This window comes from Equus asinus, chromosome 22 (genome assembly GCF_041296235.1).
Source record: "Equus asinus isolate D_3611 breed Donkey chromosome 22, EquAss-T2T_v2, whole genome shotgun sequence".
In the NCBI taxonomy this organism is placed as follows: Eukaryota; Metazoa; Chordata; class Mammalia; order Perissodactyla; family Equidae; genus Equus; species Equus asinus.
The window spans coordinates 11584055-11611678 of record NC_091811.1 but is presented as its reverse complement, the minus strand read 5'-3'; the positions used below and the strand labels follow the sequence as shown (position 1 = coordinate 11611678).

General features: G+C 49.0%; 2 protein-coding genes across 9 annotated transcripts in view; one reads left to right on the top strand and one right to left on the bottom strand.

The window, feature by feature from the left end:
* BID (BH3 interacting domain death agonist) overlaps window positions 1-26801 on the bottom strand; it is a 28854-nt gene extending 2053 nt beyond the window's left edge. The window contains exons 1-5 of one of the 8 annotated variants that reach the window (XM_014854177.3): window positions 26667-26801; window positions 8847-8920; window positions 4651-4858; window positions 2472-2611; window positions 974-1186 (exon numbers count right to left, since the gene is read on the bottom strand). In XM_014854177.3, the coding sequence (XP_014709663.1) occupies window positions 974-1186; window positions 2472-2611; window positions 4651-4858; window positions 8847-8858 (573 nt within the window). In that variant the 5' untranslated portion in view covers window positions 8859-8920; window positions 26667-26801. Of the gene's footprint in view, window positions 1-973; window positions 1187-2471; window positions 2612-4650; window positions 4859-8846; window positions 8921-25825; window positions 26087-26666 lie in introns of those variants that run through there. The other 7 variants (XM_044756191.2, XM_044756192.2, XM_044756193.2 and 4 more) reach the window with 7 other exon arrangements.
* On the top strand, window positions 24722-26434 carry LOC139041645 (basic proline-rich protein-like). The gene is made up of 2 exons (XM_070495123.1): window positions 24722-24811; window positions 25529-26434. Exons 1-2 carry the CDS (start codon window positions 24722-24724, stop codon window positions 26432-26434), a joined length of 996 nt encoding a protein of 331 aa, XP_070351224.1.
* Window positions 26802-27624: the final 823 nt, after the last annotated feature.

Sequence of the window (27624 nt, the reverse complement as noted above, 5' to 3'; positions counted from 1 at the left end):
GTTGTTAATACAAACTACTGCTGAAGTCTTGCCCACTTACTCCCCCTTGAGATGGCGCTGGTGAAAGCTGTCCAGAACTTTCTCAGGCTCCTTCCAACAAGCCGGCTTGGTTTAACACCAGACTTGAGACTGAAACTCCTTCTCCCGTTTTAAAATGCCTGTGTAACTGAAGACCACAGCAGCTAGAGAATGCTTTTAAGGCTTATCAGTAAATACTAAGAGGCCGAGATGCCTGAGTAATGCTTCTGACATAGAAAATCCCAAACATTCACTAACATTTGCAAATTTATAGATCCGATAATCCACTTAACTTCCAGTTGGGTTTACGAACTGAAGCACCAGACTTAGAGGAGTGGGTGGCCCTTCTCAGGCAGCAGCATGAAGAACTGTGACTTAATATCCTGGTTATGGGACAGATGTTTTCTGGGGAAGATTTTAGGTAGTTTTCCCCCTTTTGACTATTCCTCTTGATCTCTCTCTTTCCATCATCCTCTTTGGTAAGCATGTTTTTTAATTTAAATTATCCTTATTTCTGTCACAAGGTGGAGTTGAGAGCACAGAGGAGGCTGAGCTTGGGCCCTCCTGCCCCTGCCTTTCCTGCTCTCCACATCCATCCATACTCTTACGGTTCCATCAACAGGACGAAGGGAGCCTTCACCACCCCTCTGATAGCAGCAGGTCTTACAAATAAAGCTGATAAATCTCGAAAGGACATTAAGTGTTCATTACCAGCTTCTGCCACATAACTTTCTTGCTCATGAAACCAAACCAAGCCTTTCCACCTGAGCAGAAAGGTCTCTAACAGCTTCTTTGTGGTTTGGTCGCCAGAAGCAGGGGGAGAGGAGGTGAAAGAAGCCCGGCAGGGGAGGGCTCTGCTGGGTCTCCAGACCTTGGAGGGAAACGAGTGTGGGGAGCAGACAGCAATCAAGAGGATTTAGTGAAATGCCAAGGAACTGACATCACCGGTTCTTACATTTCTGACTAAGTTCCTCACATAGGTGAGTAGGTTCTGGTTAATAAAGTTCACTGTTGTGCGAAAGACGTCACGGAGCAAAGACGGTGTGTGATTGGCCACCTTTTTGGCCAACAGCATGGACAACATCAGCATGGTCTTCTCCTTCTCCATGTCTTTAGGATAAGTCTGCATGACCTGCTCCAGCGCAGAAGTAAGGCACTGTCTTCTGTCCTGCACAGGGGTGAAAAGAAGGGGCACACGAAACCCACTAGCATTCTTCCCTCTGGAGGGGAAACAGTCCTCCACTGTTCAGTATGAAGAAGCATGCTTTCATTTAGAGGGACACACTTATTAAATAGCTAAGGAGGTTGGAGGAGAAAAGGAGAAACAATTTCATTTTGAACAGCAATGGAAAGGGAAGGCTGAGATCACTCCCAGAGTGGGATGCTCATTAACCACACACGTGTTTAGAGAGCATCATGTCTTCCCATTAGCGCTAGGCATCCTCTGCCTCTAAGGCCCTTAAAATCAGGAATTATTGAACTACCCAAGACATCCCATGCCTATCTTACTGGCATAGACCTCGCTAAAGGGAGGAGAATGAAGGGGGCTACATGTGACATTCCCACCTACATGGGAGAGGCATACTGTGGACAATTAGACCTGAAAGGACCTCACTGAACCATGTGCAAAATTAAGTTAACATTGTGGGAGAGGGCCCAAGGCAAAATATCACTAGATGTTTATATATGCTATGACAGTTGCTGGAGAACGTCAGACAGGGAGAGATCACTAGGGTGGGGACAAGCCTTCCTGGAGGCAGGAGACAAGCTGGCTGAACACTGGAGGATGAATAGGTTTCTAGGTAGTGAAGGGCACCTGCATTTTCAGCTGAGAGTCAAAAGAATGGAAGCTTTCTCTCCTCTGAACTCTTGCAGGAATACATTTGACAGCTTTGGATTACTTCCCTCTCCCACTAAATTTCCTCAGGAAGGACACCTTAGACCTCTCAGGAAGGGTGCCTTAGACCTTTCCCTGTATCCCCCCCCCGAGTCTAGCAAATGGCAGAAGCTCTGTAAGTATCTGTAGATTGAGTATATCCATGAAGTCAAAAGGAGTAGGCTAAAATGTCACTTTTCTTGTCACACTTGGGTAAGTAACATAAAGTTCTCTATTGGCATTTGTATTCAACTCCCTATAACTGAAGAAAGAATAAGTTATTTCTGGAAGAGTCACATACATTTTGTTAATCTTTTTGGTGGCTTTTATCCCCAAACTCTTGACTCTGACTTTAGGTTCAGGTTTCCTAAATGTCAAGTAACTTAATTCTTTTGAAAGACAATTAACCATGCTAGGATTCTATTTCCAATTCTTTTGTAGACAGTCATGAATTGAGTCACCTCACTGGACATTGGTCGGTCTGACAGAAGACAGAGGACAGACCTTGTTAGTTCAACTGACAACTGAAAAAGCCCTCACTGACCCAGATAAGGCACTGGCGGACTTTCTCACTTACTTCCTCCGACAGGTTCACATTCATAAACTGCATTGCCAGGTTATTCACCAGCCTTGGGTGGATGCTGTCGTCCATCCTGTCCCCTATTTGGGCAAGTTGCCTGGCGATATGCTGGATTATTTCCTCTTGACTCTCAGAATCTGAATGTTCAGGCAGGGGCAGCAGAGAAAAAGCAGATTCAGACAATCGCCCTGGTGGACACCCTCATCCCACGCCACCCTATACAGAAAAAGGATGGGATTCTGCTTTAGAACAAGGCTGGCTCCTGTTTCCGAGCACACCATGGCGGTCCCAGCTGAGCATTTGCTTTCCTCTCCTGGGGCGACAGTGTGAAGACCTGGGGATCTGTAGTTCAGGGGAGCACGGGCAGAGGGCTTGAGTGGGTCTGAGAAAGGAAAGGGCCTGAGTGAGCAGAAGACTGGCCTGAAGAAGCAGGCCTCTCCAGGAGTACGGGTTCTACATCTGCCCACAAAAAGGATCAGTGATGCTGGGCATCCATGACTACAGGCAGCTGAGGCAGGAACACGACAGCAGCCTTTATGGCTGCCAGCTCTAAACTCCATCCTTTAACAGATGTCAGCCTGTACAGTCAGAGCTCTGCAGTCAGATGAGTGAGGAGCCCCGCCTTCTCCATTCCCTAGCCACAGACCCTGCCACATCCTCCCCACCTGCTTCACAGGGCACCCACCTCCTCTCCCAAGTCCTGTCTCAGTAAAATCTGATGTCTTCACTGTGACCTAGAACGCCCTGGATGATCTGCGCCAGCCCCTCTAACAGAAACTCTCCCTACTTGCCCCTTCTCCCTCTTCTCCGGCTGCACTGGCCTCCCCGGAGAGCACGGCTCCTTCTCTGCCTTCCTTATGGTCTACTCAAACGCCACTTTGTCCAAGATTAACACCCCCACTTCACAGCCACACACCCGCCTCCTCCGCCTTCCCTTTTCCTTCCTTGACACTCACTACTGTATCATACATTTTACCTGCCTGTGTTCTTTGTCTGCCTCCCTCACCAGAATGTAAGCTTCACAAGGGCTCTGATTTTTCAATGTTTTGTTTACTAGCAAATACGCAGCACCCAAAAACAATGCAAGGCACACAGTAGGTGCTCAATAAACAACTGCATGAATGAATGAATGAGTAAATGAATGGACCCTGTACCCAGTGCCTAGTAAGTATTCAATGAATGCTGGCTTTTATTATTTCTCCCACTAAATCCTATACTTTTCTCTGTTCTTGCAGTTTCCCTCTGGCTTCTTACTTACCCAGGATAAAACTCTCGTCCTCATCCTGGTCTTTGCTTTCGGGGCTTCAGTCCTGCTCACTGGGTTGAGAGGCCCGAGCCTAGGTCCTCAGAGTCACCCTGGGCTTTCAGGGCAGTGATTCTAACCAGGGTGTCCATCAGAAACACCTGGGGAGTCTCCATCCTAGACCATGCTGGGTCAGGCAGCTGGAGCAGGGCCCAGGGTCTATGCATTCTGCAAAAGTTCCTCATGGAACTCCAGTGTGCACACTACTGAGAACCACTGCTCCAGGCCCAAATCTGGGACTGGCTGAACCTCAACACGCTCCCCAGCCTCGCTCCCTCAGCCGTCAGCTCAGGGCGGCCTCCGTCAGTGGAGGCAGCGCCAGTGGCCGAGAGGAGTGAAAACTGAGGTTGGGAGGACAGCACAACTGTGAGGAAAGGGTGAAGAAAGTCTGGAAACTGTGATGCAGCACCAGGCAGTGGGAGCACGACTGGGTCCGGCCCCGAGGAAAGAGGCCTGGCCCCAGTCTCGGCTCAGCTGTGCCCTTCGTTGTTTGATTTGGGGCTTGTTGTTTACCCTTGTCTGGGCCGCCATTTCCTCATCTGGAAATGAGGTTCAGAATAGTTCAATGCCCCAGTTATCTGGTAGATAATTACAAGCCATAATATATATAAAAGTGTAAGGTGCTATACAGATGCAAAGAATCATTAGAAAGAAACTGAGTGGATTTCCAATGACTGGAAATTCAGCTACACCTGCCCCCTGGAGTAATCAAGCATAGACCAAACAACCTGTGACACCAACAGGGACAGGAGACGGAAAGCGTGGAGGTGGAGACAGAGCCCACAGGTCCCTTCCAGCACTTAGGTTCCCTAAATGTTACTGGTTACAGCAAAGCCCAGATGTGGAGGAGAGGAGGCTGGGCCAGATGCCTACCTGCCTCCGCTCTTGCCACGAAGTGGCTGCACCGGTTGCCATCTGTCTGCAGCTCGTCATGGTCCTCCCACAGGTAAGCTTGCATGGGCAGTTCATGGCCCAACACCTCCAGCTCTTTGTAGAAATGACATTTGGAGCAGTTTTGGAGGAAGCTAAAGACCAGCAAGTGTGTGATGTGCTCATCCTGGAGGCCTGAACCATTGCTGACCTAAGATGAAAGGGGAGTCAGGGAGACCTGTGGGAACCTGGTCCAGCCAGAGGCCCTCACTGCGGCTGAGCTGGCAGAGGGCTCCAGGTACAGCCAGGCCTGAAATAGCCTCACTGGCCTAAGAGATCTGAATAACCCTGTGGGCACAAGGACTACTGCAAGTGGGAGAGGCCAAGTGTGCAGTGCCCACTTTGAGCAATGCCACCTGTGGATGCCAAAGAGAAAGCTCCAATCCAGCACCATCTGCTTGACATCCTGACAACATGCAGCTGGAGTGAGCTTCCTTTCAGGGTAGGAAGCTCCAAAGGCTGTTAGGGAAGCCAAGCAAGCATCATCATTTAGATGCCATCCTTGTATCCATATGCTTTTGCCAAGTCTGACATATCTTACCGACTTAAGCCCACCTTTCCTAGCTATGCATCCAGCACTTAGAAGCTCTTTCTTTTCAAAAGTCTCCTTTGTGGGCCCAGGATTACATTGTGCAAACAGCAGACTTTCAATAAATACTGGGTAGTAGTGACCACAGATAACATCTGCCTCTGGGCAGGCTTGGTTTACTTCAGGTGGGTATGCCCCTGAACCAAAACCCAAAGAGGCGCGAGGATGGTTCCTGCTCCAGCCGAGGGGCTGGTGTGCTCAGGCCCTGTCAGCTCTGCGGCCCAGGAGCAGCACTAGCCCTGTTCAGCATCTGTGTTCTGGAGCCAGGAGGGACATCCCTGGTGTGCACACTGCATTTGGGACAGGATTCCTGACAAACAAAGGTGAGTACCTGTAGCATCAGCAGCCACGTGTGCTCAGAACAAGCAAAGACCTAGGATGAAAGAGGAAATAATCTGGAAGGCTAGGGATACCGAGATCTGCCCAGATAAATGCAAAACAGACATGCTGGGCCATAACAGGTCAGTATAAGAAGATGAAGGTGTAAGTAAAATTTATTTCTATCTTCTAGGTCCTTAATATTTTTTATTAATCAGAAAGCTTTTAGAGGACGGTTTTTAGAGGGCAAATTGTTTTAAATAAATAAAATGCATAAAATAAGTTGCTTATGTATTGCTATTCAGACTTCTCCAAAATTACTCCTAAAAAAGGAAAAATGTTATGTAAAAACTCTACTGGATCAAATCGTTACAGTGAGGCCAGGTGGATAAAGCAGCTTGGAAACTCAAGAACATGCTTCACTCCTGCTTCAAGCGGTATCCTGGTTAGAAGAGAAGAAAGGAGACCTGGGGCAGTGTTGTGGGTTAAACTGTGTGCCCCAAAAAGAAATGTTCAGGACTAACCCTAAGTATCTATGAAAGGGCCCTCATTTGGAAATAGGGGCTCCGCAGATGTACTCAAGCTGAGATCAGGTCCTACCAGATTAGGGCAGACCCTAAATCCAATGACTGGTTTCTTTATAAGAAGAAGGAGAGGAGGATTTACACACAGACACACAAGGACAACACCACGTGAAGACGGGGCTGACGCTGGAGCGCTGTGTTAAAAGTCAAGGACTGCTGGCAGCCACCAGGAGCGGAGAGAGGCATGGGACAGATTCTCCTTCAGAAGCCCCAGAAGGAGCCAACGCTGCTGACACCTCGATGTCAGACTCCTGGCCTCCAGAAGTGTGAGGGGAAAATGCCCAGTTTGTAGTATGTTGTTACAGCAGCCGGAGGAACTAACGTAGGCAGCCTTTGCCCGAGGCCACCTTTTGATGCAGAGGTTGGTACACAGGGGTCCAAAGTCTGGAAGCAGAGCAGTGGTTGCCACCAACTATGCCAGACCAGGTTATCAATATAAGTTCAGTGATCTTTGCCTTTCCCACATAAAATAAAAAGAATAGAGTTGGCAGGGAGGGAAAGGAAAGAATTTCATGTTAGAGGAACACAGGTCCAGAAGCCCTGAATAGATAACCTGTGACGTCAAACGTTCAGTACCAGTCGGCTGGAAAATAGTCTAGACTGACTGTTTTGATGAGCATGTCAAGAACAGGCAGGACAGTGCCACAAAATGGGTAAGAGGCTCAGAAGACTGATAGTATTTAATTCCAAGAACAAACAGAGCTTGTGACAAGCCAAGTATGGAACTATGACCTTTTTTTGATCCTTCTAGTGATAAAAGTTGAAGTGGATGTCTCAGAACATGAAAGATTTGATAGTTGTTTATCCTTTTAGATCACAGGAAAAAAAATACATTAAGAGAAATGATCAACACTTAGAAAATCTTGCTGGATATATTACAAAACTGATCTAAAGGAGGCAAAAATAACTCTCATGCTATAAAATCAGTTCCAGTGCAAAGAAAAACATGGAAAGCTATCCAATGTGTTTGATAAATTAGAATAATCCTGGTGCCCAATCCTGGCGAAAAGAGCACCAAACAAACAGGGTAAAAAAAAAAAAACCCAAAAAATCCCCAAACCAATGTCACTTATTTTCTAAATATCAAAAAAGTCAAAGAAGAATGCTACAATATGGATGAATAGGACCATAAAAACTAAAAAAAAAACAAACCCAAGACATTATGCTAAGTGAAACAAGCCAGGCACAAAGGACAAATGGGTCTGATCCATTTCTACGAGGGACCTCAAGGAATCCAATTCAGAGACAGGAAGCAGAGCAGGGCTGGGAGGAGTGGGGGATGGGAGCTGGTGTTTAATGGGGACAGTTTCCGGTGGAAAGATGAACAAGTTCTGGAGATGGATGGTGGTGGTACAACAATGTGAGTGTATTTAACGCCACTGGATTGAACACTTAAAAAAGGTTAAATGGTAAAATCTGTGATCTGTATATTTTACCACAATTTTAAAAAACTGGAAAAAAATTAAAGAAAAATCTACAACAGGATGAAATTCTGATGGCGGGGGGCGGGGGCGGCCAAACCCTGAAATGTAAGAGGAAATTGCTCAGTATGTGACTGTGAACCCCAACTCTGTGGGACACTGGGCAACGAGTGCGTCTCAGTTTCCTCACCTTGAAGGAAAAACACTAGGAGTAACGTCACCCACCTTCTGGTACTGAAGGCTGGTAGGAGAAGTGGGACAATGTAGGAGGAACCACCCCTACAGTCAGTGTGCTCCACAAGGCCAAGGTGGCCGTGACACTGTAAGTCGCAGACGTCTGAAGAATAGGGGAGAGGAGACAACAGCTGCGAGGTGGAAGGGACAACAATGGGCAGGTTTAAATGGCGCCAACAGAAGAGTGTTTTGGACATTAACAGGCCTTTATCAGGACAAGGGGAGCTCCCCAAATCTCTTCTGTTCAAGCAACTAACCTCTCTCCGGAGCCTGCGATGTCTTAGGGCCTCCAGCCAACAAACTGAAAGCCACGTGCTTCCCACCTTTTAGAAGGATTTCAACAAGTACATACTGAGAACCTTCCAGGAGCCAGGTGCTGCTATGTTCAGGGATTCACAAACTGTGGGCCACTGAGTTTACTAACCGCCAAATCCTTAGACTTTTGTAGATGCCCACAATGGCTGGTGAGAACAAATATTTGGGGTGGACAAGGAGGAGCCCCTGGTGCTGGTCGCCGCGAAGACTTCACAGAACTCGGCAAAGGAGGGAAGGAGAAAGACTAGAGAGTAAGCCAATGAATGAAGAGCTTTTGATCAGATATGCCTCAATTTTCTCTTCCAAGCCTGTTCAAAAGTAAGTGCGGACAAGGCACAGTTTGGGTGCCAGCCTGCTGAAGGCCGGGGAGTGGCCTATGACTGCTGGGTGACCTCTCCCAAGAACTCTACAGCTTTTAAAGAGTCTTGAATCAGAAAGCCTCCTTGCCCCGCAGCAAGCGCCCTGACACAAGGTGTGGGAGGGAGAGGACGAGGAGACGAGAGCGCTCTGGTGTTCTTCTTTGCTGAGCTCCAGTAAGCGAAGGTGAGGCTCCTCTCTGCGGCTCTGTCAAATAGGGATCAGGCTGGGTCCACACTGGGAGCACATACGCCAAGAAGCTGGCCCCAGCCACCTTCACTGCCCCCCCCACAGCATTCCTCCAGAAGTGCACTGTCTGACCTTAGAATCCATGGCACAGGCAGCCTTGGGGCGTTTCCACTCCCTCTGGCTTGCAGGTGTCCCAAGTCAGCAGCCTAGAAGAGGACACACAAACACAGGGTAGGCAGCTGGTCCCGGCAGGGACTCCCACTCTGGGCGCCCTCAGGAAAGCGTCAAGGAAGCCATCCTGGGCCCTGGCTCACAGGCGCTCCAGCTATGGCGGCCCAGCTCACCTGGCCCACCCCAAGCACGCTCACCCTGGGCTGCTGCTTTCTCCTCAGCACGGAACTGGGGCAGCAACCCCGGGAGCCGCCCATGGAGAGTCCTCCAGACGGAGACTTGCCAAGGCAACAAGCTCCCCAGGATCGACCCTCCAACTTCAGAGTTCAACTCTCCCACCCCAAGCTCACTGATAGGAAGACCCCACTGATCAGGCATACAGGACCGTCTGGTTTATGAACTCCTTTTCAGTAAATACCTATATTAGTGAGTTTTGTACAAAAATAACTTAGCTAATAAAGTATACCTGGACCTTTTCAGGGCATCTGTTTATTATTCCTATGACCACTAATATGGCCACTGTCACGATTCCTTCCAACAACAAAAGTCCCAACCCATTCCTTCAGCGTGCAAGGGTGCTGGAACATTCACTGATTCTCTCTTGTTTCACAAGTGTGCTGAGAAGTAGGCAGTGTACTGTGTTCATTCTGACTCAGTGGATAAGAAAATAAGGTCTGGGAGGAAAGGGACACCCAGGCCAGTTCTCTCCATAGGCCACATGGCTTCAATGGACAGGTAAGACCAATCATCCACAGAGAAAGAGCTCCTGTAAAATGTGTATACAGAAAGACAAAGAATGTATATTTGACAATTACACAAAAGATTAAAACTTCCATATGGCACAAACATCACAAATAACTGATCAGACAACAGCCAACTGGGGATTGAGTTAAAAAGACTGTGCCCCCAAATATCCAAAACCAAGAGTGACAAATGTTGCAGAGGCTGTGGAGAAAAGGGAACCCTTATACACTGTTGGTGGGAATGCAAACTGGTGCAGCCACTATGGAAAACAGTATGGAGATTCCTCAAAAAGTTAAGAATAGAAATACCTTATGACCCAGCCATCCCACTACTGGGTATCTATCCTAAGAACCTGAAATCAGCAATTCCAAAAGTTCCGTGCACCCATATGTTCATCGCAGCATTATTCACAATAGCCAAGACGTGGAAGCAACCTAAGTGCCCAGCAACTGATGACTGGATAAAGAAGATGTGGTATATATATACAATGGAATACTACTCAGCCATAAAAAAGGACAAAGTCGTCCCATTCACAACAACATGGATAGACCTTGAGGGTATTATGTTGAGTGACATAAGCCAGACAGAGAAAGACGAACTCTGTATGACTCCACTCATAGGGAGTAGTTAACATATGGACAAAGAGAACTGATCAGTGGTTCCCAGGGGAAAGGGGGGTGGGGGGAGGGCACTAGGGGTGAAGTGGTGTACCTACAACATGACTAATAATGATGTACAACTGTAATTTCACAAAGATGTTAACATTCATAACCTTAAAAAAAAAAAAAAGACTGTGCCCACTCTGTGTGTGTATCCACATAGAGAGATGCCCAAATATACTGAACAAAAGTTTCTGTAGAACAGTCTCAATGGAATAATCCTATTTTAATACATATTTGCCCATGTGTATATTTACACACAATATTAGGTTGAACCAAACGAAATGGTCATTTTGTAGGGCAAAAACAGTCAAATTTGACAATTTCATTGAAGACACAAAGAAATGGAAAGATAGTCTGTGCTCTTGGATTGGAAAAATTAACATAGTTAAAATGTCCATACTTCCTAAAACAATCTACAGATTCAATGTAATCTCTATCAGAACCCCAATGACATTTTTCACAGAAATAGAACAAAGAATCCTAAAATTTATAGGGAACAACAAAAGACTCTGACTAGCCAAAGGAATCCTAAGAAAAAAGAACAAAGCTGGAGGTATCACACTCCCTGATTTCAAAATATACTACAAAGCCATAGTAACCAAAAGAGCATGGTACTGGCACAAAAACAGGCACACAGATATCAATGGAACAGAACTGAGAGCCCAGAAGTAAACCCGCACATCTATGGACAGCTAATTTTTGACAAAGGAGTGAAGAACATACAATGGAGAAAGGGAAGTCTCTTCAATAAATGGCGTTGGGAAAGCTGGACAGCCACATGCAAAAGAATGAAAGTAGACCATTATCTTACACCATACACAAAAATTAACTCAGAATGGATCAAAGACTTGATTGAATGTAAAATCTGAAACCATTAAACTTCTTTTTATTCTGGTGAGGAAGATTCACTCTGAGCTAACATCTGTTGCCAGGCTCCCTCTGTTTTGTATGTGGGTCACCACCACAGCATGGCTTGATGAGTGCTGCAGGTCTGTGCCTGGGATCCAAACCCACAAAGCTGGGCCACCGAAGCAGAGTGCACCAAACTTAACCACTACACGACCAGGCTGGCACCAAAACTTCCAGAAGAAAACACAGGCAGTACACCCTTCGACATCAGTCTTAATAGCATATGTTCAAGTACCATGTCTGACTGGGGAAGAGAAACAATAGAAAAAATAAACAAATGGGACTACATCAAACTAAAAGGCGTCTGCACAGCAAAGGAAACCACCAACAAAATGAAAAGACAACCTAACAATTGAGAGAAGATATCTGCAAACCATATATCTGATGAGGGATTAATATCCAAAATATACAAAGAACTCATACATCCCAACAACAGAAAATCTAACAACCCAATTAAAAAAATGGGCAAAAGATCTGAACAGACATTTCTCCAAAGAAGATATACAGATGGCCAACAGGCACATGAAAAGATGTTCAACATCATTAACTATCAGGGAAAAGCAAATCAAAACTACAGTGAGATATCACCTCATGCTCATCAGAATGGCTATAATTAACAAGACAGGAAATTGCAAGTGTTGGAGAGGATGTGGAGAGAAGAGAACTTGCATACACTGCTGGTGGGAGTGCAAACTGGTGCAGCCACTATGGAAAACAGTACAGAGATTCCTCAAAAAATTAAGAATAGATCTACCATATAATCCAGCTATTTCCACTGCTGGGTATTTATCCAAAGAACATGAAAATATGAATATGTAAAGATATATGCACCCCTGTGTTCATTGCAGCATTATTCACAATAGCCAAGACTTGGAAACAACCTAGGTGCCCATCAAGGGACGAATGGATAAAAAAGATGTGGTATTTATACACAATGGAATACTACTCAGCCATAAGAAATGATGCAATCCAGCCATCTGTGACAACATGGATGGACCTTGAGGGTATTATGCTAAGTGAAATAAGTCAGAGAAAGTCAAATACCATATGATCTCACTCATAAATATAAGATAAAAACAACAACAAACAGAGCCAGCTCTCACGGCCCAGCAGTTAAAGTTCTGCATGCTCCGCTTCGGTGGTCTGGACTCAGTTCCCCGGGCGCAGAACCACACCACTTGTCTGTCAGTAGCCATGCTGTAGTGGCGGCTCACACAGAAGAACTAGAAGGACTTACAACTATATACAACTATGTACTGGGGCTTTGGGGGGAGGGGGAGGGAGGAAAAAGGAGCAAGATTGGCCACAGATGTTAGCACAGTGCAAATTCTCCCCTGCAAAGAAAAAAAAAAGACACTGACTTCTCCTTCACACAGATTATGTCATTAAAAATAACAAAAACAACAAACAAACATAGAGACAGATTAGATTGGTGGTTACCCGAGGGGAAGTGGGGAGAGAAGAGGGTGAAAGGGGTGGTTGGGCGCATGTGTGCGGTGATGGATGGTAATTAGTCTTTGGGTGGTGAGCATGATGTAATCTACAGAGAAACGCAAATACAGTGATGTACACCTGAAATTTATATAATGTTATAAAACAATGCTACCTCCGTAAAAAAATAAATATCTGTATTGTAAAAAAAAAAAATTGGCAATTTCACATGGTTCCTAAATACACAGGAGATAAAAACAGAAGAACAGACAACCAACTCATCTCCAGGAAGAAAGGGGGAGGCTCCAACCCGTGTGAAAGGGGGTGGCAAGAAGGCCGTGCCTTCCGTGCACCAGGCAGCCATCTTGTGCCGTGCCTGGGACACATCGCTCTCGGCGCTGCCCTCTCCCTGTCTTGGGTGCTAACGCCGGCCGTGGGGGTCATGCGCAGACAATGGGGGTCTGGCAGAGCCACCCCTCGGCTGGGTATGGCTGAGTATTTAGGAGGAGAGGGCCAGGAGCAGAGGACTCTGGTTTACGTGGACAGACAACAAGGACACTGGCTTGCTGGCCACGTAAGAGCAAGAGGCAAGAGCTGGAGCCATTATCAGCATCAGGACACAGAACAGAACGGAACATGCTCCTCAGGAAAAAGACCACAGAAGCCAAACCATCTCCACAGTCACTGCCAAGGTGGAGGCGCAGCACGCGGAGTCCTGGCCTCTGCTCCGCCTCGCTCTGTCAGGAAGGAACTTCAGAAAGCCATGGGGGAGGCAGCACTCGAGAGAATTCACACAAACCTTTGATCTGATTTCCTTCCACACTCTGACACACACACCCACATCCTCAGGGAGACTTCCGTCGTCTTCTACTTTCACTTATGTTGGGATGATTTTCCCGCTTCAATGGATATTCTTCAAAAAATGTGTTAATGTTGACACAATATTCTTTTGCAGTGGCTCGTTCTTGACCAGCAGTAACTTTGCCCCTGAACAAATTTGGCCCAAGGAACATTTGGCAATGTCTGGAGACATTTTTGGGTGTCACACCTGGGAGGGGTGCTACTGGCATCCAGTGCGTAGAGGCTGGGATGCTGGTCAACGTCCTATAGTGTGCAGACAGCTCCCACAGCAAAAAATGACCCAGCACAAAGTGTCAATAGTGCTGAGGCTGAAAACCTTCTTCTATTGTACGGATGTACCAAAATACAATTAATCTCCTGTTATTGGACATGTATACTTTCCAATTTTTTCACCATTAAAAATAGGACTGTGATGAATACCCTGGTGTGGCATTTTCCTATTAAATCCAGAATCAAATGAGATAATAGATGTGAAAGTTCAGCATGTCATCTTCTATGTACTGGCCTCATGGTAGTCACAGATGACAAGAGTGATGTCGCTCAGTTGGGCTGTGCTGAGGTCACCCAGGCCGCAGGGTCACTGCCAGAGCACCCTGGGAGCATGCGGCCCAGTGCAGGTCCTTGGCAAGCAGGGGAGGTGGGTGGGCTGCATTCCCAGGCTTGGCTGGGCAGGGCCCCGGGGCACGCCTCAACCGGCAGGGCAGACCACCCATCTGCATCTGGTTCGCCTCCGGTTTTATTCCTTTGTTACTGTGAAGAAACTCAGTGAGTCAACTGTCCGCTGTGAGGGCGCCAGGAGGACAGGGCTGGAGAAACCCAGGAAAACCTCAAAGGCTCCCAGTCAACAATGGCTTCATCCCCAAACCCCAATTCCTAACCAGAGTTGCCAGCAAGAAGGAGAATTGAAGCCACCAAGAGCTGATGTCCCCTCCTTTCTGAGACCCGATGGGAAAATGGCCAGGTGGGAGGGAACAGGGAACAATAACCTGCTGCCTTCCCCTCAGGAGGCTTCCTTTCTGCCTACCAAGCACACGCACAGCCAGGCTTTCACCATCTCTGAGACACACTGTGACGGACGCACCTGGACTCGACACTCTTCACGGGTTATTTCTCTAAGTCCCTCTCTCCCCCACCCTTTTAATAACAGCGGACACTGAGGTGCAGAGATGACAACTATTCTTACTCCTGACAACAAGGACCCCAGCAACCACCATGTATTGACAATGTCCAAACACGCCAGCCACAGTGCCAGGCTCACCTTTATAGGCCTTCTCTCTGATCCTCCCGACATCCCTGCAAGGAAGGCAGTTCTGCCCCAGTTTTCAGGGAGCAGTGCCCTGCGGGTGCCCAGTGAGAACAGGGAACACCTCGCCAGCTGCAAAGTACCCAAGCTGGGGGTGCTGGGGCAAGGCAGTGCCCACCTCTGGGCCTGTTGTCCCCGAGTAGGATAAGCAGACAGTGGATAGCTCACCCATGTCTGCTCAGACTCGAATCCCCCTTTCCCGAGGCCTGAGAACCTCATCCATACGCTACCCAAGCACCATGCAGATCGCAAGGCCACTCAACACTGCACAGGAGGGCACACAACACTGAAGCTGGGAGAACCCAGCTGAGCCTAGCCCCCAACCAGCTGTGTGGCTGTGTGGCCCTCATCGATGGACCGATACACATTCGGAGGTGGTTCCATGCGCAGGCCCTGCGCCTGGAGCTGGAGGAACAGGGTAAAAAGGAGCCACGAGTCTCTGCCCCAAGGAAGCTTATTTACACAAAAACGTGCAGTTATAAATGTAAACCCTGTTTTTAAAGTGTGTGCTGCTATAAAAAGTCATTAATGCATCCATCAAATATTCAGTGTAACCGCGGGCCCTCCAGGACCAGTTCAACCAACTCGATCTCATTCCCTGAGTGATAAAGGGTGGCTTTTCAGGAATGAGACCCCTTGTCCAGTTCACGCAGGTTGGTACCACCAACCCATCAGCTGGGCCTGCACAGACACCTGCTAAGTGACTCTTTTGACGTCAAAGGGTTGAAAACTTCACCCTCAGAGCATGCTAACCCACCACTGTGAACATGTGTCCTGTGAAGAGCCATGAAGATCACCTGCGCTTGCGCAGATCACCAATTACCTCATTTCTCCTCACCTCCAATCACCTATCTCCACACTCAGACGCCCTGCCCTTCACTGCATAAATTGCGCCCCAGGCCCTGGGCCGGGGAGACAGATCTGAGGGCACATGTCTGTCTCCTTGCAGATCCATCTAGCAATAAAGCTCTTTCTTTCCCCAAAAGCTCATGCTGTAATAATCTTTTTTTATGCACATCAGGCAAGAGAACCCCAATTTTGTGTCGTAACAAGAGTGCCTACTGTCTGCAAGGAAAAGCTATGTCTTTCTTACGGCGTGCTCTCTCTCTCTCTATATATAAAAGATAGAGATATTTATACACATTTTATAGACATATTTATATTTAAAGTGTCAAAATTGACTTTAGTGGAGACATTTTAAATGGATTTTTGAGAAACTGCCATATTAACTATAACTTTTAACCAAAGTAATCGATTTCTGTCTCACAGAGAACCAGGGGTCGGTCCCTGCGAGCCATCCGTCATGCACAGCCACCGGGCAGAGTGGCCCAGCTCCAGAGCACCCGGCTCACCCTGCTGCAGCCATGTGAGCCACGCGCATCCCTTTCACACGTTCTCAGAGCAGCAGATGCATCCATTCATGCCAGCCCAAGACAAAGCCTCTGCCTGGTATATTAAAAGAACTTCAAATTATACCTAGTAATTAGTGTTTCAATATTCTTATTTATAAATTATCTAGGTATACAATGATTACCTATTAATTAGCTCAATTTAATATGAGTCCAAGGTTTTAGGTTATCTAAGCTTTATCTTGGAATACTGTTAAAATAAAAACATTGTCAGAATTTAATTCAATTTATTTGAACACAAATTTACATTTTTCATAACGTTAGACATTATGTAAGAGTAATATTAGCTGATTTGATAAGTAAACCTGTAGAAATGTTTTGGGGAGGAACCATGTAGAATAAAATTTATTAAGTATTGATTATTAAATATAATCAGTATTATATTTAATACTGATAGATCAGAGAAAAGACATAGCTTCTTTTTTAAGATCGGCACCTGAGCTAACATCTGTTGCCAATCTTCCTTTTTCTTTTTCTTCTTCTCCTCCCCAAAGCCCCCCAGTACGTAGTTGTATATTCTAGTTGTGAGTGGCTCTGGTTGTGGCATGTGGGACGCCACCTCAGCGTGGCCTGATGAGTGGTGCCACGTCCACACCCAGGATCCGAACCGGCGAGACCCTGGGCCCCCCAAGCGGAGCTCGTGAACTTAACCACTTGGCCACGGGGCCGGCCCCAAGACAAAGCTTTTTTAAACCAAAATTATTAATTTATTCTCATTTGCCAAAGATTTATCTTTTTTTTTAAAGATTTTATTTTTCCTTTTTCTCCCAAAGCCCCCTGGTACATAGTTGCATATTTTCAGTTGTGGGTCCTTCTAGTTGTGGCATGTGGGACACCACCTCAGCATGGCCTGATGAGTGGTGCCATGTCCGTGCCCAGGATCTGAACCAGTGAAACCCTGGGCAAAGCAGAGCACACGAACTTAACCACTCGGCCACAGGGCCAGCGCCCAAAGATTTATCTTAATTACAAGAACCCGTAGTCTTAAAACATTTCTGAATTTGTTTCTGTAATAATATTTTTAAGTCTAGTGCATTTAAATTATTAAAAATGGAATCTCTTTATTTTCTGGAAATTTTATAAATATTTGATTTATATAAATTTTTTTTAAGATTGGCACCTGAGCTAACAACTGTTGCCAATCTTTTTTTTTTTTCTGCTTTATCTCCCTAAATCCCCCCGTTACATAGTTGTATATCCTAGTTGCGGCATATGGGATGCCGCCTCAGCGTGGCCTGACAAGCGGTGCCATGTCGGCGCCCAGGATCCGAGACGGTGAAACCCTGGGCCACCAAAGCGGAGCACCCGAACTCAACCACTCGGCCAGGGGGCCGGCCCCATATATAAACATTTATTTAGGTCCATGCAGCCAATCAGAGCAGAGTTCCTCTAATTTAAGACACTTCACAACCTAACCCCCCAATGATGAGAACCATTTTTTTCCACATTTACACAATGAAAGCAAAGGCTTTTCTGAATTATAGACACACAGAGAGCTGGTGGCATCAGTTCTACAACTGTGAACACAGAAACATGAAGGCTCGCTGGGCCAGATGTCAAAGAGTTGTTCCTCCTGGTGGGCACAACATTCTGAACTGAAGTGAGCTCAAAAGAGACTGAGGACACAAACAAAAACTCCAACAATCCAGATTCTCTATCACTTACTCAACAGAACAGACCTCGGTCATCTGCCTAGGAAGGCAACAAACAGTTAGACCATAGAGCCAAATCCTCACTCGTGATGCCACCAATGGGAGTAACTGATTGGCTGTGCAAACCAGAAACCAAAACAAAAGACAAAGTCAGGAGAGAGAGAGAGGCGGTCAGAGTCAGCAAAGGTGGAAGTCCACTGCAGCTGGGGGTTCACCTCTGGCAGCTCAGCAAAGACCACGTGAGTCCACTGGGCATGCTTCTCAGAGGACGACCTCCAAAGCTGCTAATGGGTGAAGAAAAAAACAAGGTGAAACTATGACTTTCATACAAATATAAAATGATAAAATGGACACGTGTCAAAGATTTCTCTTAGCTCATTAACCAGTGAGATGATACAACCAGTTTCTAAAGGTGCCAGCCAGTTCTAATATCTACTTTTATGGACATAAAACCACCAGTCTGGAGTCACAAGAAGACAGTCCTTCCCTTTAAGAGGGGTGAAGTCCAGTTACAGGGGTGGACAGGGTCAAGGCGAAGCCTGAAAGACGGCCCTGACGGCCTCAGGGGCTCAGAGCTGCAGAATGCCTGCTTCCCACGGTCCCCAGAAGACCACATGGGCTTCACGCACGCTGACTTCTTCCTTTGGCTTCTGACTCCTCACCAGTTTTCACATGAGCTCTTTCTGACAGTGCATGGGGGGGAGGGTGTTGTCACTCTCAGCCAGCACACACTTCTGCAGTGGGCCACACTTCCACTCAGCCCAACTGGATCCATCAAAGGAGGAAGCTGGAGTTGGGACACTGGTCCCTCTACCCCCTGTACTAGGCCGAGTCGGAGACCCCAGCCCCTGTAAGCTTACCCCCAGACGTGGGGGGAAATTCCTCAGAAATTCAAATGCTCTACCCGACTACTCCGTTCCCCTCCCCTTCCACTGCAAAGGCATGGGAACCACGGATCTAACCATGTGCTTTCCAACCTGGCTGCACACTGGAATCAGCTTGGAAGCTTTAAAACAGACTGATTTGACGTGATCTTATGCACAGAAACAAGGGATCCACTAAAAACTACCAGAACTAAAAAACAAGTTCAGCAAGGTTACAGGATACAAGTAATTTGCAAGATCAATTGTACTTCTATACGATAGCGAGAAAAAACCCAAAAACGAAAATTAAGAAAACAATTCCTTGAGGCCAGCCCAGTGGCGCAGCAGTTAAGTTCACACGTTCCTCCTCAGCGGCCCAGGGTTCGCTGGTTCAGATCCCAGGTGCGGACGTACGTACCACTTGGCAAGCCATGCTGTGGCAGGTGTCCCACATATAAAGCAGAGGAAGATGGCCACAGATGTTAGCTGAGGGCCAATCTTCCTCAGCAAAAAGAGGAGGATTGGCAGCGGATGTTAGCTCAGGGCTAATCTTCCTCAAAAAAAAAAAAAAAAAAAAAAAACCTCCATTTATAATGGCATCAAGAAAAATAAAATAATTAGGTATACATTTAACAAAAGAAGTGTAAGACCTGTACAATGAAACCTACAAACATCTTTGAAAGAAAGTAAAGATCTAAATAAATGAAAAGCCATGTGCATGAACTGGAGAGTTAATATCGTGAAGATGGCAGTACTCTCCAAATTGATCCTCAAATTCAATGCAATTCCTCTCAAACTCTCACCTGGCCTTTTTGCAGAAGTGACAAATGGTTCCTATAATTTCTATGGAAACTCAAGGGACACAGAATAGCCAATCTTGAAAAAGAGGAAAGTCAGTGGACTCACACTTCCTGATTCCAAAACTTATTACTAAGCGACAGCATCAAGACAGTGTGGTCCTGCAAAGATAAACACATAGATCAATGGGTTAGAGACGACAGTCCATCAATAAACCCTAATATTTATGGTTAATTGATGTTTGACAAAGAGGCCAAGACCAGAGCAAAAAACAGTGCTGGGACAACTGGATATCCATAAGCAAATGTACGAATTTGGCCCCTACCTCACATTATGCACAAAAACGAACTCAAAATAGATTACAGACCTAAATGTAAAAGCTAAAACTATAAAACTCTTAGGAGGAATAAAAGTTCGTATCTTGGGTCAGGCAATGATTTCTCAGACACAACACCAAAAGAACAAGTGACACAAGGAAAAAATAGACAAACTGAACTTCTTGAAGATTAAAAACTTTTGTGCTTCGAAAGATACCATCAAGAAAGAGAAAAGAGGGGCCGGGCTGGTGACATAGTGGTTAAGTTCAGACATTCCACTTTGGTGGCCCAGGGTTCTCGGGTTCACACCCTGGATCCTGGGTGTGGACCTGCACATTGCTTGTCGAGCCATGCTGTGGTGGTGTCCCACATACCAATAGGGGAAGACTGGCACAGATGTTAGCTCAGCACAGATGTTAGCTCAGGGATAATCTTCCTCAAGCAAAAAGAGGAAGCCTGGCAATGGATGTTAGCTCAGGGCAAATCTTCCTCACCAAAAAAAAAAGGAGGAGGAGGAAAGACAACTCATAGAAGGGGGGAAAGTATTTGCAAATCATTTATTTGACAACAGACTTGTATCCAGAATACTGTATATAAAGAATTCTTATAACTCAATAATAAAAAGACAACTGGATTAAAAATTTAGCAAAAGATTTAAATAGGATCCAAAGATGATATACAAATGGCCAAAAGGCACACGAAAAAGTGCTCAACATTATCAGCCATTACACAAATGCTCATCAAAGCTACAGCGAGATACCACTTCACACCCACGAGCATGGCTAGAATAAAAAAGACAGATAATAGTAAACGGTAGCAAGGATGCTGAGAAACCGGAACCCTCACATACTGCTGGGAGGAACGTAAATGATGCTGCTGCTCTAGAAAATAGTTCAGCGGCTCCTCAACCACTAAACAGAGTCTAACACCAGCAATTCCACTCCCAGGTACAGACCTAAGAGAAACGAAAACAAATCTCCAAAGAAAAACTTGTACATGAATGTTCACAGCAGTATTATCCATAATAATTAGAAAGTAAAAATAATCCCAATGTTCAACTAATGAATCAATAAACAAAATGTGGTATATCCAGTACAATGGGGTTATCTGGGCATAAAAAGGAGTGGAGTTCTGATATATACTACAACATGGGTGAGCCTTGAAAACATCATGCCGAGCGAAAGAAGCCAGGCACAAAAGGCCACATACTGTAGGACTCCATTTACAAGAACTTCCCAGAACAGGCAAATCCACAGAGACAGAAGACAGATCAGGGTTGCCTAGAGCTGCGGGGAGAGGGGGACCGGAGAGTGGCTGATAATGTGTATGCAGTTTTAGGGTGTGAAATGTTCTAAAATTAGATTGTGGTGATGGTTGCGCAACTCTGTGAATCTCATGGTATGTGAAACAGCTCAATAAAGCGGTTAAAAGAACGGCAGCTCGAGGGAGGGTGGTATAGACGTAACTCAGGCCGTCCCCTCACACAGGGCTGCTGCTCCAGCCAGGTGCTCGCAAGTCGACCACCCTGGGTGCCAGAGCCTCCTGCTCCCCTCACCGGCCAGGCCCTGGGTTCCTGAGATCTGTCACATGTGCAGGGCAAGATGGGCCAGCAGGGAGAGAGTCTGGTAGCCCAGGGCTACTCCAAAGTGTCTAGGCTGGCCTTGGATGGTCCCCCACCTCTCCCTTCAACACTCCACAGCCATCCTCCCCTGGGAGCCTAGGCATGGGGAATAAAAGCGACATTACCAAGGCCAGTCAGGGCCCCAGAACCGCGGCCGCCCTGGGGCTGCTTCCACACCGCCCTTTGGGGCCGGAGCCGGCAGGGGGCGCTGAACAGAGCAGCACAGCAAGGCCACCATGGTGTAGACAGAAGGGCCTTGCGTGGGCAGCAAGAGTCCTCCCGCCTCCCAAGTTCTGGTGGGAAAAACTCTTTCATCTATGAAAGGTGAAAATAACCTGCATTTGGGAGAACAGTGCAGGCCGCTGGCATGTGAAAAGACACAGTCAGTGCAATCATTTCACACAAAGTCCCACCCTAGCAAAATGCAGTGACCAACAAGGGCCCTGGACTCAGCTCCCTGGTCAGCCAGGTAAGAGTTTGAGAGGTTAGATGTCACCGTGGATCCTAGGAGCTATCCTGGGGAGAAAACAAGGCCTCTTGAGAAGTGGCGGACACCTGGGGGCCAAGTGGTCTCACAGTTAGGATGTCCCAAGGGAATGGAGACATTCACCAGGCTGGGCAGGAGCCTCCTCAAGGCTGTGCTGTCCCCCAGTCCCAGGGGCCCGCCAGCCTGGGCCAACGCCTCAGCCTCACGGCCCCACATCCACCCTCTCCAGGGTGGGGTGAGGACACGCCTGCGGGACAGTTTCTGGGGAGGTTCCCGGCAAGGGCTGCGGCCACCTGAACTCTTCCAGACACAAGCACGGATGTGAGAAACGTTCTCACCATCAATGTTCCACATCTGCAGAACTTCACAGAATTCAGGGGAGAACTAGAAGGAGATATACAGTTATGCAAATTAAACCAAACATGGGTGCAGACATGCCCACTAAGAGAAATACAGCAACACTTAACCACCAGCCTCAAATAAAAGCTCGGGGCCAAGGGTCCACGTGGGACAAGCACAGGGAGACTCAGCAAGTTGGAGCCCCGCCAGGCTGCATCTGGAACTCCAGACAGGCCTGTGCCTGCAGCAGCACTTGCCCCGCTCTGAAGACAGGGGTTTGTTAAGCACGTAGGGTGAACGCCGACCTGCCCCGCTGGTTAGCAGAGCCATCAGCATGGCAGGAGCTTAGTAACTGCAGGCAGGGGTCCTGTCCAGATGTCTCCCTCCACATGGTGGCAGCCCCACTCCTGAGCAGCCCACTCCTGAGCCTCTCCCACACTTCCACCAGGGCAGACGCCTCCCGGGCCCCCAGGGCAGTGTCAGGACAGTTCCTGTGTGTGCCTGAAGGTCACCTGCCTGCTTTTAAGCCCACGCTAGACTCAGAAGGTGCTTGTTTCCCCTTTAAAACTCCACCTCCAGGTGCCCAGCTCCACCACCGCCAAGCTGATAGGATTATTGAGGAAACAAGGAATTTAAAACAAACCACTTCCTCATTTTCTAAGTTGGTGGCTTCTAGGACCCTGGACACAAATACCCAAAAAGCCAACCAAGAATTCGATTTGCAAGGCAGCAGAACTCCAGAAATGGCTGCTTTCTGGTTCGTCCAGATGATCATATTGGCCCTTCATTTGAAACTTCCCCGTTTTGACCAATGGAGGCAGGAAGAGGAGGGGGAGGAGGGAGAAATCCCAAGGACAGGGTCCACAGCACCGCCCCCTGAAGCCTCACCCTCTCCCACATACATCACTAGCCACCTCGTCACCTGGGCTGCCTGCAAGGGAGGGGAGTCAGCAGAAAGGCCATGGCTAATCTCTCTGATCCTCCCCCCTCAATGTCTAACGGGTGCCGGGGTACAGAGGCGGATGGGCTGGATCTGGGAGATGGGGCAGTGAGAGGCCTGGAAATCCAGGCAGTGTAGGATCATGGTTAGAGCTGGGCCTCTGGAGTCTGACTCTCTTGGCTGTGACCCTGGACAAGTTACTTAATCTCTCCATGTCTCAGTTTCCCCATCTACAGAATGGGTATCTAGTCTATGATTACTGTGATGTCCAAACGAGCTAATCAAGGCATATAAAGTTCTCTCCGTGTCTATCGGGCACACAGTGAGCTTGACTGTTACGGCTGATCACCACCATCCTCAAGTAGCTGTCTTTTCCAGACGAGCCAGTGGCTTTGGGCAAGGATACATGTGGTCTCTGGGTGCTGCTCATAGACCTTGTGCGTGGGAAGCCCAGTGGGGCAGGCAGCTGGCCTCCAGGGCACTCCAGGCCTGTGCTGCCCTCCACAGTCCCAGCCTGCAAATGGTCACCAAAGGTCTAACCACAGAAAGCACTTCCAGCAGCCACAGCTCTAGGGCAAGCCTTCTCATGGGCTGACAGTCCAGAGCCAGCATCCTGGGTACCACCACCAAGACCCTCACAGTCCTGGATTAGGATGGCTGCTTGGCCTCCAACACCAACAGTATCACAACCTCCTTGAGTCCCCAGTCTTCTACTTTGAGAGAACAGCTGGAACATTGTTCACTGCCCTGCTGCAAGGCCAAGACTCTTGCCCTAGAAGGTTCTGTCATCCAAAATCCATCCTCCTCCCTATGCCTCATCCTTCCTTCTGAGTCCAGGACCCTGGGCACTGCTGGGGCTCCTGGACAGGCTGTTCTCATTTGCAAATGAGTGGCACCTCCAGTTCCTCCAATTAGTCTCCCCAGGTTGCTAAGGCTGTGAGTTTCCCCGGGCAAGGCCTCGGGGCAAGGCGCGCAACGCCCCCTCCCAACTAGAGATCCCCCTTTCCCACCCAGGCACCCTTCCGCCAGCATTCCCTGCACTGCCCTCAGTGCACCCTGCCATCTCCTCTGTGGGTAAGCTCCTATTCATTCTTCAGAGTCCACCTCACACAGCCTAACCTCCTCGGACAGCAACTCACCCCACCTTCCCACAACTCTTCGCACCAAACACCAGTGAAGCCTGCATCCCAACGTATCAGAGTCGCCAGTCCCACAGCTCCACTCTCACCAGACAGCACCCTGTCCGTCCCCGCAGCCCATGAGACGCCTGCCTCTCAGCCCAAGATGAAGTGCTGCCCAAGGCTCCGAGGGTTGACTGGCACCTCTTCCCTGGGCAGGGGGACAGGAGAGCGCACGCGTGCTGGGCAGCAAGCAAAGGCTGGGCGGCATCTTCTTTCCAGCAAGGCCTCACCAAAGGTCTGCCACCCAAATGCTCACACCGCCGACTGACTCCTCCGCCCTCCTTCCTCCTCGCTCCAGACCAGTCTCTTCCAGTAAGTCATGCACGACTCCGGGGCCCTGGCTCAGGGTCTGCCCCAAGATGGCACAGACCAGGCCCAGGAGAGCCTGGCCACCCTCAAAGCATGCCAAGTGCCTCAGATGGGTGGAGACGGAATGCGGAAAAGCCACATCCTTCTGCAGCGCCCCCAGCTCCCTTCCACAGCGAGAGGCCACTGAGCCGCCACTGAGTGAGGCCTGAGGGAGCAGCTAAGACTTACAGAAGGGCAGGCAAGGCGGGTGAAATCAGGCAGTCGCCTGAAAAGGTGTGGGAGCTCTGTGCTGCGTCCCCATCCTGCTCCTCACTTCGTCCCAGGCCCACCAGATGAAGACCAATCCAGTCCCAGAAGGCCTTATCTGTATTCCTCAAGCACATCCCTCACTGCCACCAACACTGTCCCACCACAACCGCGGCACCCGCTGGACATTCCTATTTGTTGGATGAACGAATAAATGAACCCCTGCTAAGCCCAGCCACTTGGTGGCTGAGGGTTCAAGGGCTCTCCAAGAGTTCCCTGGGGTCATTGAGTCAATCAACAAACTGCTTTCTACCACCAGCAAGTATTTGCATATAATTTCTAACAGTTCTATGACAGACACTCTAGCTACACCGAGGCAGGTGTACGCAGGTGCTGGGGAAAGAGCCCTAGACCAGAGTCCAAGGTCTGCGTCTGGATTTGAGTTCCGGATCTGGCTCTGAACAGGTGTGTGACCTGAGCCCATCCCTTCCCGTGGGTTTTCTCATCTCGGGTTGGAACCGGCAGTGTAGCCGCGAACTGTCCTCGGACCCGCGGGCAGGGACTGGCTTAGCCCCCCGCCACTGCGCCCCGCACGCCGGCCCGGCCGAGGCCCGACAAGCAGCCCGCCAAACCCGAGGCTCGCGCGGGGGGAGACGACAAAGGACCTCCCGCCTCCCCGGGCGCCGGCCGGGCGGAAGGCGGGAACCACCGAGTCGCGCGCGGGCTCCGAGGGGCGAAGCTCCGGCGGCGGGCGGGCCGCGGGGTGACCCCTCGCGGCCGCGCGTCCCCTCCGGCTCCCACCCCAGAGCGCGAGCGGCCCGGACCCGCCTGTGGGGGCTGGGCCGGCGGCGGGAACCCCCGAACTCACAGCTCCGCGCGGACCCAGAGGGCGCAGGGCTCGACGCCGGGCCGGGACGCACGAGGCCGGGCCGGGACGCTACTCACCCACCCTCCAGCCGCGGGAGCCCGGAAGGGGCGGCGGGGACGCGGCGGGCACGGAAGCGGCGGACACGGAGGCGGAGGCGGAGACGGGCCCGGGACGCAGAGGACGCAGCCGCCGGCGCTACTTCCTCTAGTTCGCGCCCGCACTGCCCGGCCAGCCCGCGGCCCGCCGCCCGCCCCGCCCCCCGGGCCCGCCCCGCTCCCCGCCCCCGCCCCGCCTCAGCCCCGCCCACCGCCACCCGCCCCGCCCCCGGACCCGCCGTCCGCCGCCCGCCTCAGCCCCGCCCACCGCCACCCGCCGCCCGCCTCCGCCCCGCCCCCGGACCCACCGCCCACCGCCCGCCCCGCCCACCGCCGCCGGGCCCGCCCGCGTCCCGCAGCCCGCGCGGAGCCCGCTCCGCCCACCACCGGCGGGGACCCGGACTCGGAGAGAAGTCGGGAGGGGACCGGAAAGCGAGCGGGAGCCGGTCCTACGCTGCTCCCAAAGCCGGGGCGCCTAGAGCCGGTGGATGAGCCCGTAACGGAGAAGACGTGAGCTTGGCTTTATTCCCGAGAGTCCACGATTTGCACGCTCAGATGGGGTGCTTGTCAAGGCCGTCATCCGGGAAGGTTGGCCGCTTTTCCAGCCAGGCGGGGATAATTCCTACTGTTTCTCGCGTGGCAGTGCTTTCACAATCCTCCCGGGCTGTTTTTGGAATAGCCTCGGGGGGTGCCAATTCTCCGTCCTAACGGAACCAGGAAGAATAGAGTCTGATGAAGCCACTCACCAGTCCCTGTGTCCAGATAGCCCCACAACGCGGCAGCGTGGCCCAGGCCAGGGGAGAAACACACGTGACGCCTAGGAAAGAGAAACAGAAACGAGAAAGCAAATTCCTGGAAAGGGCAAGGAACCTAATAGGATCAAGGAAGTTGCCACACCTGAACAGAGGACTGGAAAGTGAATTTTAAAAAAGAAGAAAAAGACTGGAAGGAAATATAACCAAAACCCATCACGTGGTTACATTAAAATAATAAAAATCAGTGATTTTCTACTTTTTTGCATTTTCCAAATTTTCTTAAATGGCTGTGGCAGTAATTTTAGTGACTAAAAACTATCATAATAAACATCACGTAAGGGAATAGTTCATTAGATTAGGCAGTGTAAACTGTACTTCAAGTTGATTTCTTTGTCACAGTTCCAAGTCCAAGTGATTAAAGTATAAATAGCAAGTAATATTTTTAAATAGGGTTTTCTCTGAGGTTCCTGGCAGCTAAAGCAAAAGGGAGAGAGAGATTAATTTCATAATTCTACAAAAACAGGATGGAGTATACCAATTTCCACTTCAAGACAGTCCAGCTTTATCTGGCACCTAAATTTAAATAACATCTGTGGTTTTTATGTGCAGCTTAAATTGGCTCTGAAAGAGGTGTCAAAGGGGACAATCTGGAAATTTTGAGCAAAAGCAGGTTCACTCCAATAAATATATTTCCTCCCACAGTGACTGGTGTGAAGGGGACAACAATCATTAAGATGTCTGAGATCAGAGAATAAATGACCCCATCAGTGGCCCCTGCTGAACGCTCTCCTCTGGGGGAAGATGCAGGTCAGGCTGGAGTTAGAACTGTGCTGCGCCCAGGACAGACACTCCTCATCTGGGCAGCAGAGGCCGGCCCACATAAGCTATAAGTCACTTCTGGCACCAGCACTCTGGTACTGTAAGAGCATTTCTAGGACCATAGATGCGT